Source organism: Entelurus aequoreus, linkage group LG21 (genome assembly GCF_033978785.1).
Source record: "Entelurus aequoreus isolate RoL-2023_Sb linkage group LG21, RoL_Eaeq_v1.1, whole genome shotgun sequence".
Classification (NCBI taxonomy): Eukaryota; Metazoa; Chordata; class Actinopteri; order Syngnathiformes; family Syngnathidae; genus Entelurus; species Entelurus aequoreus.
Genome location: NC_084751.1, coordinates 15,161,152 through 15,179,487, shown reverse-complemented (window position 1 = coordinate 15,179,487; position 18,336 = coordinate 15,161,152). Strand labels below are relative to the sequence as shown.

The 18,336-nt window shown below is 37.8% G+C and overlaps 1 protein-coding gene across 1 annotated transcript in view; it reads left to right on the top strand.

The window, feature by feature from the left end:
- eng (endoglin) overlaps window positions 1–18,336 on the top strand; it is a 108,949-nt gene that overhangs the window by 37,091 nt on the left and 53,522 nt on the right. The window contains exon 3 of the mRNA XM_062031043.1: window positions 18,193–18,335. Coding sequence (XP_061887027.1) covers window positions 18,193–18,335 — 143 coding nt within the window. The remainder of the gene's footprint in view (window positions 1–18,192; window position 18,336) is intronic.

The window sequence follows — 18,336 nt, the reverse complement described above, 5'->3', positions numbered from 1 at the left end:
ACAAATGTACTTAAATAGCCCTAGCAAAATCGGCAGAAACGGCCATTTCTGCATGGTAGAAGACTAACGTACAAATTTAAATGTTTTGTCGTGAAAACCTTTTCATCATGCCAACAACGCTCTGACGTTCATTGGGCTTACTTAACAGCTGCACCATGGACTCGTTTTTAAAAAAAATACCTCGTTGTTGGAGTTTGAACATTTTTCCTTCTGGTCTCTGTGCATCTGCGTTGCCCCCACCTCCAACCTCATTGCCTTACATCAAACTGACAATCAGCAACCAGCCGTAAACACGCACCCCTCTCATGAAATGGGAAATGGAAGCGGATAAAGAGGACAGAGGATGGAATAGTCCTCCATACCTCATTTACCAGCAAACCGCTTAGCGAGGCCATTGGCATTTCCGGGGTCAGGAGGGCAAAACAAATGTTGTTCATATTCTATGGTGGTCTCGTAAAAATGTGACACATGCCCATACACACACACACCCGTACACGCATACAAACACAATTTGCAATCATCGCGATTTACGAGCCAGACCTCTCAGGTGACTGTCATGGAAAGTTGATTCTGTCAGGGCAGAACAAGAGAAAAATGCCTTTATGTTCGTGGCTATTGAACAAGAGACAAGTGAGGGAGAGAGAGGCAGAATAACAGGAAACCAGCCTTGACCTCCAGGGTGAAGGGAGGGATGGCGCGATGGAGATGGAGACAGACAAGCTGCCGCAGAAGAGTAGAGAGGTTGTTTTTTTTCACAAATGACACAACTGACCTGAATTATTTTTAGTCCGAGATGTGAAATTCCATAAGTAATGACTTTATTGTCATTAGTTTATGACTAGGCTTGGTTTCCACTGTCAAAGAGCACATGTCACATGTCTAAGGACTCATTTTGACATTTTTTTTACAGTTTTTATAGTCATGTTTCCACCCTTAAGTGCGCATCAGTTCTACAGTATACGGGATCCGTTTTTTTTACGGACCCATTACATAGTAATGGGTTTTCAAGTTACCTGTGCCAAACTGTCCCACCTTTGTTGGGGTTGCAGTACGGTATGATTAACTTGTTTAAAGTGAGGTTTGTCCATTGGTCGACAAACTTTTGTGTGGTCTTCTTTTCACTTATGTGGAATTGACTAGATCAGTGGTTCTTAACCTGGGTTCGATCGAACCCTAGGGGTTCGGTGAGTCGGCCTCAGGGGTTCGGAAGAGGTCAAAACACACCCGACTCATCGTGTGAATACAAACTTCTCCCTATCGGCGTATTACAGATAAGGCAACAGCTGACTGGTTTGCAGGTGTGTAATTTGTTGTGAGTTTATGCACTGTGTTGGTTTTGTTGTTTGAACAAGATGATGTTCATGCACGGCTCATTTTATGCACCAGTAAAAAAACATGGTTACACTTTAGTATGGGGAACATATTCACCATTAATTAGTTGCTTATTAACATGCAAATTAGTAACATATTGGCTCGTAACTAGTCATTATTAAGTACTTATTAATGCCTTATTCGGCATGGCCTTATTATAACCCTAACCCTCTAACCCTGACCCTAACCCTAACCAAATAACTCTAAATTGTCAGGACTGGGTCTATGGCGTGGTTTGTTCTCCCAGAAGGCAATGGAAAGTTGGCGCGTGCAAGACGTGAATTTAAATACATTTTTAATTCTAACTCAAAAAAAGTACAAACAAAAGGCGCTCACAGTGGAGGTACAAAACGACAAAAAAAACAAAACACTAGCACAAAGGCAGAACTAGGACATAAAACAAACCTGCAAACTAAGGCTTGAATAAAGAAAACTTACTTGGAACCAGAACAGGACATGAAAAAGAACAGCATGGATCATGAGCGTGAACAGAGTGGCAGGAGTGAATGTGATGTCGCCAGGACGAACAACAGAAACAGAAAAGCTTATATAGTGACATGATCAGTGAAAACAGGTGCGTGACTCTAACCGTGAACAGGTGCGTGACATGACAATGTGAACCAGGTGAAACTAATGGTTGCTATGGTGACAAATAAAAGTGCACAAAAAGTCCAAAACCAAATCTGAACATGACTAAAACAAAACATAATCACAGATGTGACATAAATTAAGTCTTTATTACTTAGAATATGTTCCCCTAGTGTCCAAATAACTCTAAATTAAGTCTTTGTTACTTTAATAAGCCATTAATTAATGGTGAATATGTTCCCCATACTAAAGTGTTACCATATATATATATATGACGGTGGTTAACCTAAATCAAATATTTGAATACAATAGTTACAAATCTGTCTACGACCTTTTAATTAAATTTTTAATATCATTAAAGCCCTCCAAAAATGAAATAACACCCATATTGTCAACTTCACACTCATTTCACCCAAAATAGCAGTCTTGAGTTTGTTCTACTGTAGATAACAGGACTCTCCAGTAGCCGAGAGGATCGTCCAAGCATTCTTGCTATGGCTGTCTAAAACCCGACTACGATGTGGAAATACTTCATCACATCATGGGTAATTCCTTCAAGTTAGAACTGGGCTTCCATTTGCTGAAACTAAGGCCGTAAATTGTGCTGCAAAAACGTGGTCAATTTGACAGACGCAGCTATGATCATTTGTTGTTAGCATTGAATGTTGTCTGTCGTTGTCATTCCACATAGCTCACGCCAAAAGATATGTTATTGATGTCGAAAATGAAATGCATCTTGAAATAACCAAGTACATCTCCACTTTGCTCAGACAGCTGCTGATAGCTGATAGCAATCTTTATTAGTCTGATGTGCTGTGCCAAGTCTGATGCTACTTTTTTTGACATCGCTCGGGCCAAAGTCTCATCAATATGGAGATGAAGCATGAACCGAAGATTAAGTTCAATCAAAAAGTTGTTATGCCAAAAGTTGGTCAACTTGATTCTCGCGGTGAAGATAGCGCCAAGAACCATGTCGTTGTTGGCATTGTTCACCCTTAACCCGAAAATGAAATTCCTGCTTGGTGAATATCTTTAACAATAGCCACAACACCACAACATCATAATAGAAGATAAGACAAATATTCACTGTAATGCATACATAAGACTTCATTTAACACCTATTTTATGCCAAAAACAACAAAGAATATTCTTTAAAAAAAAATTATATATATATATATATATATATATATATATATATATATATATATATATATATATATATATATATATATATATATATATATATATATATATATATATATATATATATATATATATATATATATATATGGTAACACTTTAGTATGGGGAACATATTCACCATTAATTAATGGCTTATTAAAGTAACAAAGACTTAATTTAGAATTATTTGGACACTAGGGGAACAAATAAGGGTTTGGGTTAGGGTTAGGGTTACTAATAAGGAATAATTCTGAGGTTATTGAGGGAAGACTCTTACTTAATGGCTTCCTGTTTGTATAATAAGGCCATGCAGAATGAGGCATTAATAAGTACTTAATAATGACTAATTAAGAGCCAATATGTTACTAATTAATAAGCAAGTAATTAATGGTGAATATGTGTTCCCCATACTAAAGTGTTACCACATATATATATATATATATATATATATATATATATATATATATATATATATATATATATATATATATATATATATATATATATATATATATAGATATATAAAGCTGGAATACCTGGTTTCTCAGGCTGCTTGGAGCATACAAGCATGATATGGCACCAAATCCAATCTGCCAAGAGGGAGGGAAGAGACCTGCACGTCTTATTCCTAGACCTAGCCAATGCTTTTGGATCCGTCCCTCATTCTCTCATCTGGACAGCCTTCAACTTCTTCCACATCCCAAATACCATCACAAACCTGGTGAAAAACTACTTCCGTGATCTGCAATTCTGTGTCAAAACAACATAATACACAACATCATGGCAATCTCTGGAAGTGGGAATAATGGCTGGATGTACCATCTCCCCTCTAGCCTTCACCATGGCAATGGGAGTGATAATTCGAGCTTCCAAATGGGTTGTGGGTGGAGAACGTCTGAAAGGGGGACAGCGTCTACCTCCCATCCGTGCCTACATGGACGACATGACCACCTTGACCTCAGCTGTTGCATGCACTAAACATCTGCTGGGAAAGCTTCATGCCAACATTACATGGGCACGGATGAAGTTTAAACCCAGCAAGTCCAGGAGCATATCTATCGTCAAGGGGAAACTCACAGACCAGAGGTTCTACATCGAGGATACTCCCATTCCGTTGGTGTCAGAGCTGCCAGTCAAGAGTCTAGGGCGATTGTACAACGCAAGTCTCAAAGACTCAGACCAGAGCAATCAGCTGAGGGAAGAAACCATCAAAGGCCTTGTCCGCATTGACAAGACCTTACTTCCTGGCAAGTTGAAACTGTGGTGCCAACAGTTTGGATTGCTCCCCCGTTTGATGTGGCCACTAACGGTCTATGAGATCCCCATGTCCAAAGTCGAGAAGCTGGAGAGAACAGTCAGTGCATACATCAAGAAGTGGCTTGGCCTTCCACGGTGCCTCAGTAACATCGGCCTATATGGTCACGGTGCCCTGGAACTGCCCATCTCTAGCCTCACTGAGGAGTTTAAATGCACCAAGGTGAGGCTGAGCATGACACTGACTGAGTCTCAAGATGAGGTGATCCGAGCGGTTGCTCCCCGACTGACAACGGGGAGGAAATGGATCCCATCTGAGGCCTTGCAACAAGCCAAATCTGCTCTCAGGCATGGAGACATAGTGGGACAAGTGCAGCACGGAAGAGGTGGGTTTGAACTTGGGGCTAGTCGACCCACATGGCACAAGGCAACATCAGCCCAGAGGAGAAAGCTGGTGGTTGATCAGGTTCGACAACAAGAGGAGGCAGACAGATGTGCAACAGCAGTGGCACAGTCCAAACAGGGACAGTGGACTAGCTGGGAAAACCTGGAGCATCGTAAGCTCACATGGAAGGATCTTTGGGAAATGGAAGGGAGCCAAATCAGCTTCATCATCAGAGCCACCTACGATGTTCTTCCCACACCCAAGAACTTAAACCAATGGTTTGGAGAAGATCCTTCTTGTGCACTCTGTCAAACCCCTGCAACACTCAGTCACATCCTCACCGGCTGCAAAATCAGTTTGTCTCAAGGCCGCTACACTTGGAGGCATAACCAGGTCTTGAGACAACTGGCGATCACCCTGGAGGAAAGGAGAAATAACAACAAGGCCCTCCCTCCCCCAATCCCTAGTCACTCAATCACCACTCAGTTTGTAAGAGCAGGACAACTCCCACCAAAACCATCTGTAAGAGCGGAGGCAACCCTTCTGGACTCTGCCCGGGACTGGAAAATGCAGGTTGACTTGGACCACAAACTCATCTTCCCGCCTGAAATCATTACAACCAGCTTCAGGCCGGACCTGGTCTTGTGGTCAACCTCCCAGAAGACTGTGTTCATTGTTGAACTAACTGTACCATGGGAAGCAGCAGTTGGTGAAGCATATGAGCGCAAACAACTGAGGTATGCGGACATAGCAGCCGAAGCAGAGCAGCGCGGCTGGCGTGCCCGAGTGTTTCCAGTTGAAGTCGGGTGCAGAGGCTTCGTTGCTACGTCCACAACCAAGCTCCTCAAAGGAATAGGTTTGAGAGGTCAGGCCTTCCGGCGGGCTGTCAAATCGCTGTCGGATGCTGCTGAACGAAGTAGCAGATGGATATGGTTCAAGAGAAAGGACACAAACTGGGCTGCTAAATGACATCTAGGGGTAAAGGCAGAGGGGGGCACACCTGGGACGCCAGATGTCGCCGTTGAGCCCTCTGGAGGTGTCGTGGGCCTATCAACGAAACACCAATGAAAGAGGGTGCCCACCTGAAGACCCCAGTGAAGCTTTTGCCCCTAACCCCCCACCCCCCACTTAACACTAACTGCTGATTAATCTGAGGGATTGTACTATCTAGTCCTATGAACTCAACTAATATATATATATATTAGGGCTGTCAAACCATAAAAATATTTAATTGCGATTAATCGCATTGTTCATAGTTAACTCAAAATTATCACGATCAATCACAGATATACATGATTTTTCATCACTAATAAGTGTACCCTAGACAGATCATTTTCAAGTTTTAACACTATGAACAGACAATTAATTTGCTTTAATGAAATGTATTTTAAACTTTATGCCTTTTTAAACAGCTCGACATGGAAAGGATCAACATGATTTAATGACAATAATAATGAAAAAAATGCCTTCTGTGTGTCGGTGTCTTGCCAGATGTTGTATTTTGTAGAAATACAGAATTTGTATTCTTGCTTTAGGAGTACTTGCATTCAGAGGAGGAGCTACACTGCCATGTTTAAAAAAATGTTTCACGCATAAATAACACAATGTGAATTGTTATGATCATGTTTTGGTTGTCGAAGATGTTTGGTAATATCCATACATCTATTTTCTACCCCTTGTCCCTTTTGGAGTCGTGGGAGGGCTGAAGCCAAGTTTCGGTCGGTGCCAAAAAAAAAGTACCGGATTCGGTGCCCTTCCCTTTTGACTAAGCATGATCGTAGTGTAAGACATTTTTATTTTGTAAATGTAGTTAAACCGGTTGTATAGCTAAGCGCTTTTATTTTGAAGCCGGAAACGGGATTAGCTTGAGAAAGTGTCTTGGCATGTCTTGATGTCGGATCGACTGTTTGCTATTAAAAAAGTCTCCTTTTGACTTCCTGCTGACCGTCTTTAATTTCTGTTGAGCTTTTATGTCATCTTACTTAGTAAATCAGTCACAGTACCAATCTATATACATTATGTTATCACTGTACTTTAACTGTAATCTGAACACAGAAGTGAAGCACCACCCACTGAACGACGCGCGCAACAGGTGTTTTTCTGCAAGAATGTGTCCTTTTCTCAAGGCGAAAAAGACTCCTTTCTTCTTGGAAAGTAACTTGCCATGGCTTTGGACCTAATATTTCCATAAGGTAGCCTTTCCTTTGTCCATTTCTGCTCGCTTGTGGCTCATCAGTAGCACGTGAACTGCAGCCAAGTTCCCCCCACTACGGTTTCGCCCGAGAATCAAACAGGATGCGTGTGTGTTAATCGGCCGTTAAAAAAATTAGTGCCGTTGTAGTGAGGGACAACTTTAATTTGTTGTCTCAAAAAGTCCAAGACTACGTCAGCTACAGGAAATCCTCCAGGCATCATTATTCTTGTCAATAACTGGAGCTCATAAAATTCAGAGAGGTTTAACCATATATTGAACATTTTATTATGAATTGACTGTTAGGAAATTTCGGCAAGTTACTATTGGCTATTGGGAAAGAACTCTGCGCTGTTATTGTCTGATTTTTTTTTTTTTAGAAGTAATGTCACGACTACTATTCGCGTTGGTTGTATTTTTATAGTTTTTTTTATATGCAAAATACTATATCATGCTATTTATGTATCCATCCTACCTACACACATGTATACCACGGCTTATTAAACCAAATTGAACCGAACTGTGCAATAGTGTCCTTAGACATACAGTACCTAAAGTCTTGTGAAAAATTTGTTTTTTATATTTTTCAACTGGCGGCCCCGGGGACCAAATCCAGTCCGGGAATGACACTATACCGCCCACCCAGTACAGTTCATAACTTGGAAGACAACAATTTCCTAAAAACAGTAGAGTGTTCCTTGTATAGTGAAACCTGGACCAGAAACACATTGCATTGACAGTGTAACCTCCACTATAGCAGACACTTGTATTTTGCATAACAGGGCTATTTTCTTCTGAAATTTTTTACTGATAATAGGTATAGACCAAAACAAATGTCCGTGCACTGCAGAGGATGCTGGTTCTTTAAGTAAGAGTAATAGTGAAGGTAAAAGTACAGCCCCCTGGTCCTTTAAATTTCTAAAAATGTGGCCGAGAGAGCAGTTTAGTTGAATAGCCTTGATGTAAACTGACTTTTTTACCCCTTCTGAATCTGTGTTGCCTTTGCCATTATTTTACTGACAAATCCACCACATGGTGGTGCTGTTATCAAACCTTTAAGTTTGACCCTAATACGTAAGATTGACCTGACATTTCTCACAAATCTCAATGGCCTCTAAAAATCACCCGCTGTAACTTTAGGGTGCTTAGCCGAATCACCACGAGATTTGGTACACGACTTTAGTGGACTGACTAAATCTGAACAACAACACAGGCTCCATCAATCAAAACGTCTTGTCATGGGTTATGGCTAGGAGTTGGCAACCAATTGTCAATGAGTCAATAACTGTTTTGAAATGTTAATATATCTGAATTTCCCCCAGGGATCAATAAAGTACTTTCTATTCTATTTTATTCAATCTATCTTCTAGGATATTTGTATTACATGTGTGCAAAGAATTTTGGGTACTGTCTATAGCAGGGGTCACCAACCTTTTTGAAACCAAGGGCTACTTCTTGGGTACTGATTACTGCGAAGGGCTACCAGTTAGATACACACTTAAATAAATTGCCAGAAGTAGCCAATTTGCTCAATTTACCTTTAACTCTGTTATTATTAATAATTAATGATATTTATCTTTGTGGAAACACTGATCATCTTAATGATTTCTCACAATAAATATATATAGAAACAGATAAATATCAATATGCAACACTTTATTTTTATATTTTCTCTAAGTGCACATTTTTCAAATTGAACATTTTCAAATGATCACTTCTAAGACAGTCTTGTGAAATCACAATATCCCATTTTAACTAGCTAGCCACTAACATTTTTTTAACAAATCATGAATTACTTTGCACCATGTTTGTACAAATAATAACTCATGTAAAATACAAAAGTAAACTCTCAAATTTTTAAATCATGTCACACTTTGAACTGGACACCAAATCTGTTATCTGTTTCTTTGTCAGTTAGTGGGAAGCCTGGCATTGCATGCTGTTAACTAGTGAGTTGTACTCTGGTGTGTAACTTGACACTGCAACTCTGAGTGAGTCTTGCAGATGTGCATCAGTGAGGCGTGTTCTGTGTTTGTTCTTGATGAAGTTCATGTCAGAAAAGGCTGATTCACAAAGATAAGATTTTTCCTCATTGTTTGCGGAACCTTCTTAATCTTTTGGACATATTTTCACAGCAATCTGGCCTTAAGCTTAATTATGATGAATGTAAAATGTTAAGGATCGGAAATCTAAAGGGAACGTCCTTTCGAATGGAATGCAAAGTGCCTGTTTTGTGGACAGATGGACCAGTTGACATACTTGGTGTTGTTGTCCCAGAAAATCTGGAAGATCTAGGCTCAGTAAATTATGATAATCGACTAAGAAAGCTGGACAAAATTATGCAATTATGGAAAGGGAAATCCCTAACCTTGTATGGTAAAATGTCCATTGCCAACTCGTTAATTATTCCTCAATTTATTTATTAGTTTTTGTCATTACCAGCTCCATCACAAAACTTTTTTAAGATTTATGAGCGGAGGGTCTTCGATTTTGTCTGGAACGGCAAACCAGAAAAGATTAAAAGAAAGGTTTTGTACAAAGAGTATGAATATGGGGGCCGGAACTTCTCAACCTTGAAGCTATGTGTCTGTCTTTAAAAGCATCAATTGTTCCAAAGATGTATTTAAACATTGAGTGGTACACAAATGTCCTGTTGGACAAAAAACATGTACTGTATCAAAAGAAATTGTATCCTTTTTTACAAGTGATCCCCTCCCAGAGAGTCTGCTGGGAAACATGGCGGGGATCATAAAGGAAACAATCCACTCATAGTGGTGTTTTCAATTTTATGTGCCAGAAAAAAGAGACGATATTTTGCAGCAGTTAATATGGATGAACTCTAATATTGTAATAGATGGAAAGCCTTTCTTTTGGAAAAATATGTTTGAAAGAGGAATCATTTTTGTCAATGATATTATCAATGAGAATGGTAAAATTATGAAGTATGATGAATTTAGAGCTATGTATGGTGATGCTTGCTCAAGCTTTTCATTTTATCAACTAACTGGAGTAATTCGGAAAAGATGGAAACAAATAATTAATTATGGAACTACTAAATTATTAGTTTGTAAACCTCTAATAAGAAATTCTAGTTGGCAAAAAGGAACTAAAATAAATAGAAAAATTTATAATTTTTATTTAATAAAGAAATCTTTGAAGGCTGCCTCATACAACACAAATGGAAAATGGGAGGACTTTTTTGACTGCCCGTTGCCATGGGATGCCATATTCAAACTAATCTATAAAACCACTATCGATGTGCAAAATCGTTATTTTCAAATTTAAATTATTTATAACTTTACCCACAGGGAAAATGTTAAAATTATGGAATATGACAGAGTCAGATGATTGCCGATTTTGTTGTCAGGAGCCTGAATCCACCCTGCATTTGTTTTGGTATTGTCATATTGTGTCTTTGTTTTGGGTGGAAGTTGAAAAAATGTGTTTAAGGATTGGTTTGTTTATGAAGCTTAATGTGGTTTCTGTTATTTTAGGAGAGTTCATTGACAATCATGATTTAGTCAATTTAATTATAGTACTCTGTAAAATGTTTATTTTAAGGCCAAAAACAGATATTCACTTAGTATTACTTTCTTTAAAACATTTATTCAGTATTTTCTAACTTTAGAAAGTTACATGGTTGAAAACGATAATGATGCCAAAAAACATTAAAAAAAAGATGAGAAGTCCTCAAAGGCTTATTTTGAAAGTATAATTATGTTTATAGATTATATGATATCTGTTGTTGTGTTCCCTAATTTGAGTGACCTGGACATAATCTGGACTGTACATAAATGCTTATTTTGAAAATGTAATTTTGTTTATAAATTATATGCAATCTGTTGTGTTCCCTAATTTTTTTCTGTGTACATGAATGAAGGTGTGTGTTGCTGAGTCCGACTTGGACATTATCTGGACTGGGCCTGGTTTAAAAAACCCTTTAAACAAATCTAATTTCATTGACAACCTGGTCTGTTGAAGATAAGGCCCTTTTTTAAAAAATAAAATAAAATAAGATAAATAAATAAAAAACATTTTCTTGGATAAAAAAGAAAGTAAAACAATATAAAAATAATTACATAAAAAATAGTAATTAATGAAAATGTTAGTGGACCAGCAGCCTATACAATCATGTGTGCTTCAGGGACTGTGTCCCTTGCAGATGTGTTGTCTATGTTGTGGGAACCAGAATATTGGTAGCAGAAAGAAATAACCCCTTTTGTGTGAGTGGGTGTGGATGAGTGTGCATGGGGGAGGTTGTTTGGGTTGATGCACTGATTGAAAGTGTATCTTGTGTTTTTTCTATGTAGATTTAATTAAAAAAAAAATAATAATAATTTTTTTTTTTAATTTTAATTTTTTTAAATTTTTTTCAGAACAGGCCCGCGGGCGACTCATCTGGTCCTTACGGGCGACCTGGTGCCCGCGGGCACCGCGTTGGTGACCCCTGGTCTATAGGGTCCCCTAGGTTTTTTCACAGGTGACGTTATAGCTCGGTTGGTAGAGCGGCCGTGCCATCAACTTGAGGGTTGCAGGTTCGATCCCCGCTTCTGCCATCCTAGTCACTGCTGTTGTGTCCTTGGGCAAGACACTTTACCCACCTGCTCCCAGTGCCACCCACACTGGTTTAAATGTAACTTAGATATTGGGTTTCACAATGTAAAGCGCTTTGAGTCACTTGAGAAAAAGCGCTATATAAATGTAATTCACTTCACTTCACAGTATGAGGAGAACATCCAATGCTGTAGTCCTTCATTAATACACATTCATACCATTTGGGGACCTGAGTCAAGAATGAAGCAAGCCTCTTGATTGGCTTGGAAAAGTTGTCAAGCCTAACCGTTTGTAGCTTTCTCTGTATTCGCACTATTCTTTTTGAGGAAGTTTGCACTGGGAAATTATGTCCACGCAAAATCAGTTGTAACCAATATCAATGTAACACAGGAGCATGGACAAATGCTGCCCCGGTCACAACAGGCATTTTAAAATCCATGACAGTCCGGGCCAGATTGATTCGTCCTCCAGAGACACCCGGGTCTCCAGGTTAAACAGCGGCTCTGACGGATGACTCCGGCCGGCTATCCTGACACGTTTGATAAACGTGGACCATGCGATTTGTTTTTAAACAACGGTGTCCTAGCCTCCCGCAGTGACACCAAGTTGAGACCTTTTAGACTATTGCATCTACCCGGATAAAATTACCTGTTAACCTGTAATGCCCTCAGCAATGTACAGACATCCAACAGGTATGATCAATTAACGGCTGATAGTGGCAGAATCATCCCTACTAGCATACCTGTATATTATACATCAGGGGTCACCAACCTTTTTGAAACCAAGAGCTACTTCTTGGGTACTGATTAATGCGAAGGGCTACCAGTTTGATACACACTTAAATAAATTGCCAGAAATAGCCAATTTGCTCAATTTACCTTTAACTCTATGTTATTATTAATAATTAATTATATTTACACTTAATTGAACGGTTTAAAAGAGGAGAAAACACGAAAAAAATTACAATTAAATTTTGAAACAGTTTATCTTCAATTTCTACTCTTTAAAATTCAAAATTCAACCGAAAAAAAGAAGAGAAAAACTTTAAAAAAGATTTTATGGAAGATCATTAGTAATTTTTCCTGATTAAGATTAATTTTAGAATTTTGATGACATGTTTTAAATAGGTTAAAATCCAATTTACATTTTGTTAGAATATATAACAAATTGGACCAAGCTATATTTCTAACAAAGACAAATCATTATTTCTTCTAGATTTTCCAGAACAAGAATTTTAAAAGAAATTCAAAAGACTTTGAAATAAGATTTAAATTTGATTCTACAGATTTTCTAGATTTGCCAGAATAATTTTTTTGAATTTTAATCATAATAAGTTTGAAGAAATATTTCACAAATATTCTTCGTCGAAAAAACAGAAGCTAAAATGAAGAATTAAATTAAAATGTATTTATTATTCTTTACAATAAAAAAAATAAATTTACTTGAACATTGATTTAAATTGTCAGGAAAGAAGAGGAAGGAATTTAAAAGGTAAAAAGGTATATGTGTTTAAAAATCTTAAAATCATTTTTAAAGTTGTATTTTTTCTCTAAAATTGTCTTTCTGAAAGTTATAAGAAGCAAAGTAAAAAAAATAATGAATTTATTTAAACAAGTGAAGACCATGTCTTTAAAATATTTTCTTGGATTTTCAAATTCTATTTGAGTTTTGTCTCTCTTAGAATTAAAAATGTCGGGCAAAGCGAGACCAGCTTGCTGGTAAATAAATACAATTTAAAAAATAGAGGCAGCTCACTGGTAAGTGCTGCTATTTGAGCTATTTTTAGAACAGGCCGGCGGGCTACTCATCTGGTCCTTACGGGCTACCTGGTGCCCGCGGGCACCGCGTTGGTGACCCCTGCTATACATTCATGGATGTTTTTTTTTATTGTTTTGCAGTCATTTCTTTCATTGAAAAAAAATGGGAGTTGGCATAAGTTGGTCAAACTGTTGCCATACTAAAACTGTACTGAAAATATTGTATATTGTTCAGCAGTAAAAACGCAGGTCAAACATGTTAAAAAAATAAAAAATTAAAACCATTTTTTTTGTGCTTTTAACTTGGACTGCCACATAAGTGTAAAAAAAAGTTAACAATAATTTGATAGCAAGTGACAACAAGCATAGCAACTAGGCATGCAACAAAAAAATATATATACCGTATTTTTCGGACTATAAGTCGCAGTTTTTTTCATAGTTTGGCTGGGGGTGCGACTTATACTCAGGAGCGACTTATGTGTGAAATTATTAACACATTACCGTAAAATATCAAATAATATTATTTAGCTCATTCACGTAAGAGATTAGACGTATACGATTTCATGGGATTTAGCGATTAGGAGTGACAGATTTTTTGGTAAACGTATAGCATTTTCTATATGTTCTAGTTATTTGAATGACTCTTACCATAATATGTTACGTTAACATACCAGGCACGTTCTCAGTTGGTTATTTATGCCTCAAATGACGTACACTTATTCAGCCTGTTGTTCACTATTCTTTATTTATTTTAAATTGCCTTTCAAATGTCTATTCTTGGTGTTGGGTTTTATCAAATACATTTCCCCAAAAAATGCGACTTATATTCCAGTGCGACTTATATATGTTTTTTTCCTTCTTTATTGTGCATTTTCGGCAGGTGCGACTTATAGTCCGGTGCGACTTGTACTCCGAAAAATACGGTACTGTATATATATTTTTTTTAACGAAAATGTTGTTAACAGATGATGCATTCTTTGAGCTGTTCGAATTTTGAGTTACCTTTGTATCTAGCAGAAAATAATTTAACGTGTTCCTTCGTAAATTGCTTTTTTTGTAAATTAAAAACAATTTCACTTCTGTCCTGTAGGTGGAGTGTATTTTGTTCCGTTATTGGATCAATGCTTTTCAGCATAATATGTGAATTTTTCTTGTTAACTTAGTGGAAAAAAAGCATAAATTGCTGACAAGTGACAACATGTATAACAGCTACCCGCATTTGTGTGCAACTTTTCAAGGGATTTTTGTAGGAACATGCTATTTGAGTAATTTATGACCAAAGTGTTTGGATTTTGAGGTACCGCTATACAAAAAAGGAAATCGTGAACTTTTTTTTTTTAAAGTAATAAACAAAAACAAGACATCACTTGACTCCTCTTGGGGATTGTAATATGTATTTACTTCTTTATTTTTGTAAATATGTTTATGGTTTGAGTTTGTATTTTATAATTTTTTTTAACACAAACTATAACATAAGTATGAAAATAAGCTGACCATTTTATTACGAGTTACAGCACATATTGCAGCAAACTGACGTCATGCATGCGTTCGATCTTTTGGGGGTTCCATTTTTGAAGTACCGCTGTACTGAGCAGGAAACAGTTCGTAAACTTAGCTGTGCATGAAAATGTAAAGAAGTACACATTTGAACCTTTTCACTTCTGTCCTTTAGGCAATGGTAATATGCATTCTGTTCTGTTTTTCGAAGAAGTGTACCTTTGTTTTTGCTGCGTCTTGTAATTGTATGTTTTAAATGTTATCGCTAACAGTAGAAAGAAGCTTACTAATAATCTAATAACGAGTGATACGTATAGCGACTAGTCAGGTGGCGTCACGCAGAATGGCAATTTTTTGTGCGACTTTCAAGTGGTGTAGTTACCGTATTTACCGCACCGGTATGTAAACTGCAGCCAATAAATTTTAGAACAAAAGCAAAACAATTGCTTTCCATATATTAACCGTACCAAACTATAAGCCGCAGATATATACGTTTTGGAATGAGTTATTTACACAGAAAGATTTTGTAAATGTTTATTTACGTACCTTAGTTGTTTCCAAACCGTATCTGTAACACGGCACGGCTGATCAAACAAAACAGAAGTCATCGCCATGGACCAACTAGCTGCGGAAGCTAGCTCTGCAATCTGCAAAACAGACTCAATAAGTCCACGCTGATGTTTTGGCGAATTTACGAGACTGAAACAATACAAAAAGAATGCCATTGTAATTTATTATTACTAACAAAAACACTCATAAACGTGTTGGCATATAAGCTAATGCTCACAACGCTACCTTCATTACATTACGATAGCAAATACAAAAATGCATGAAAACACTCCTACAGTCATCACACATGGGATGGGTTAGTAAATAAGAATTGATTTAGGTATATTGTAAAACTTACAAATGTTGCTTGAAGTGATGATTGAAGAATCCACTCGAGTAGGAATGCTATGGTCGGCTAGAAGACAGAACGGCACTTATACTTCAGGTTGAAAGCTCAGTCTAAACAGAAGGCCAATGCAACAAACTTGTCCAAAAGATGGCGTCATAGCACAAACAATAACACATCTAATCAGTGTCTTTGCTTGTTTTTTTTAAAAAACTATTTGCGAAAAAGCCGTCAGCGAAGAAAAATCCATAAACGGTAGGGATGATACCCGGAACCGGTTTTCCCGGTTGTTCGATAAGAAAAGAACCGAGTCCTCGGACTCGAATCCCTTTTTGAGAACCGGTACCCGTTATCGAGACCACTATAGTAAAGAAAAAGAGTTGGTTCTTTATTCGAATCCCTGGGAACGAATCCCGTCCCGACCAGAAATGCCCCGTGAGACATCACAAGAAATGACGTCATGTAGCTCAGTCATTAGGCGCAGATAGGGAAAGCAGGAAAAACAATGCACCGGAAAAAGCGCTCTAAAGTGTAATAAAGTTCAAAACAAAAGGTATAATCCAATGAATAACTTTACTGAGAGATTTGAGCAGGGTACAAACACATGACGAACACTTTTACGACCAACCGGAAACATAGCAACCAGGCTAGCAACGCACCTCCTTTACGGCAGCTGTCGCAACGTTCTTAAAGCAACCGCAGCACATACATACGTATATGACATCTCCCTTTTTTAACTTTTGTTTTTCTTTCCTTGTAAATAAAACAAAATCACACTGTATATGTGTTGTCTGTCTAACTATAAATAATGCAGACGAGGCGTGTTGGCTGAGTTCTTGACGTTTACTTTCACAGATTGCTCATAACAGAACCTCATTTTTAGCTGCCGGGTGAGACATGCAACAACACTTTTCGGGGCTACCGCAAGCTCGTCACTCCCGTTGCATGCTGGGTAGTGTAGTTGTTTTATTCCCTAGCCTAGCTCATAACATCACATCTTTCCCCCTATAAAGAAATAATGTTAATTTAATAAAGTGTATTTCTTTTTTTAGCTTTAACTTTTCATTTTTTAGCATTGTAACCACATTTGCAAACAACTTTTGTCTTCACAGAATTTTCTTTCAATAAAGAAATAAAGTGCACAAATGTCAAAGCATCATAACAAACAGTTATGTCAAATAGCAGCAGAAGTGCACTTTTTGGAGAGCTGTATTATTTTCAGTTTTGTGCCCAAGGGAATGATTTTATTTAACACTATATTATTATTTATACACCTATAGTGATCACAGAGACAGGTTGTTTTTGTGTTACTGTATATATTTGTTTTTCTGAAAAATGCCACTTAAATACTTTGGGTAACAACAGTCAATATTTGTTTATTTTATTTTATTTTTTTATGGGGGTAACAGTCAATATTTATTTATTAGATTTTATTTTTTTCTTATGTAATAAAAGTGAGCTTTTGTTAAACCAAATATTGTGTGTTTTTTCCATATACAACAACCTATCTGGACTCGATAAGAGAATCGATAAGGAATCGGTTCGATAAGAGGATTCGATAATAGGCTCGAACTCGATCATTTCTTATCAAACATCATCCCTAAGCAGCGGCACCGTTTTATAAGCCAAGAGGGTGCAAAGCGTAGGAAAAAAGTAGTGGCTTATAAACTGGAATTTACGGCAAGTAAATATACAAAATACTTGGGTATTTTTGTGTGTTTTTTTAATAGTTTGTAAACTTATTCAACTTTTAATGTGAAGAGTTTAGTTTTACCGTATTTTCCGCACTATAAGGCGCACCAGATTATAAGGCGCACCTTCAATGAATGGCATATTTCAAAACTATGTTCATATATAAGGCGCACCTATGCATCCATTAGATGGAGCTGCGCTAAAGGGAATGTCAACAAAACAGTCAGATAGGTCAGTCAAACTTTATTAATAGATTACAAACCAGCGTTCTGACAACTCTGTTCACTCCCAAAATGAATAAACAGCTGATTTGCTCGTGTTACGGTAAATCAAACATTATTGCAATCACAATATAGTAACACTCGAAATAGTGCAGAGCAATAACAATATCAATAACTCAACGTTGCTCAAACGTTAATGTCACCCAACACAACACACAAAATAAACATGTAAAGCTCACTTTATGAAGTTATTCCTCATCCACGAATCGCTCAAATTCTTCTTCTTCAGTGTCCGAATTAAACAGTTGGGCGAATACGGCATCCAAAATCTGTCTTGTCGAAGTCGTCATTAATCGAGTCAGTGTCGCTGCTATTGTCTAGCAGTTCAGTGACAATTCCTGCCTTCCTGAAAACTCGGACCACAGTTGAGACTGATATATCAGCCCAGGCATTTACGATCCACTGGCAGATAGTGGCGTATGTCGTCCGGCGCAGTCTCCCTGTCTTGGCACAAAGTCATGTTTGTGTAATGCAAAAACTTGACAAAAAGCGTTGTTCAATTGGCACCTAACGCACACAACCTGTTTGCTCTCGATGTCTTCCAGCCTCAAGCCCGACATGTGATCCTGTGAAGCTTAGCGACAATTCCCAGAATTACGTGAGGGAGATGCAAATAGGCTGTTGGACCAGCTTCATTGGACAAGACAAGGCCGAGGTCCACATCCTGAACCTGAACTTTGCTGCCACGG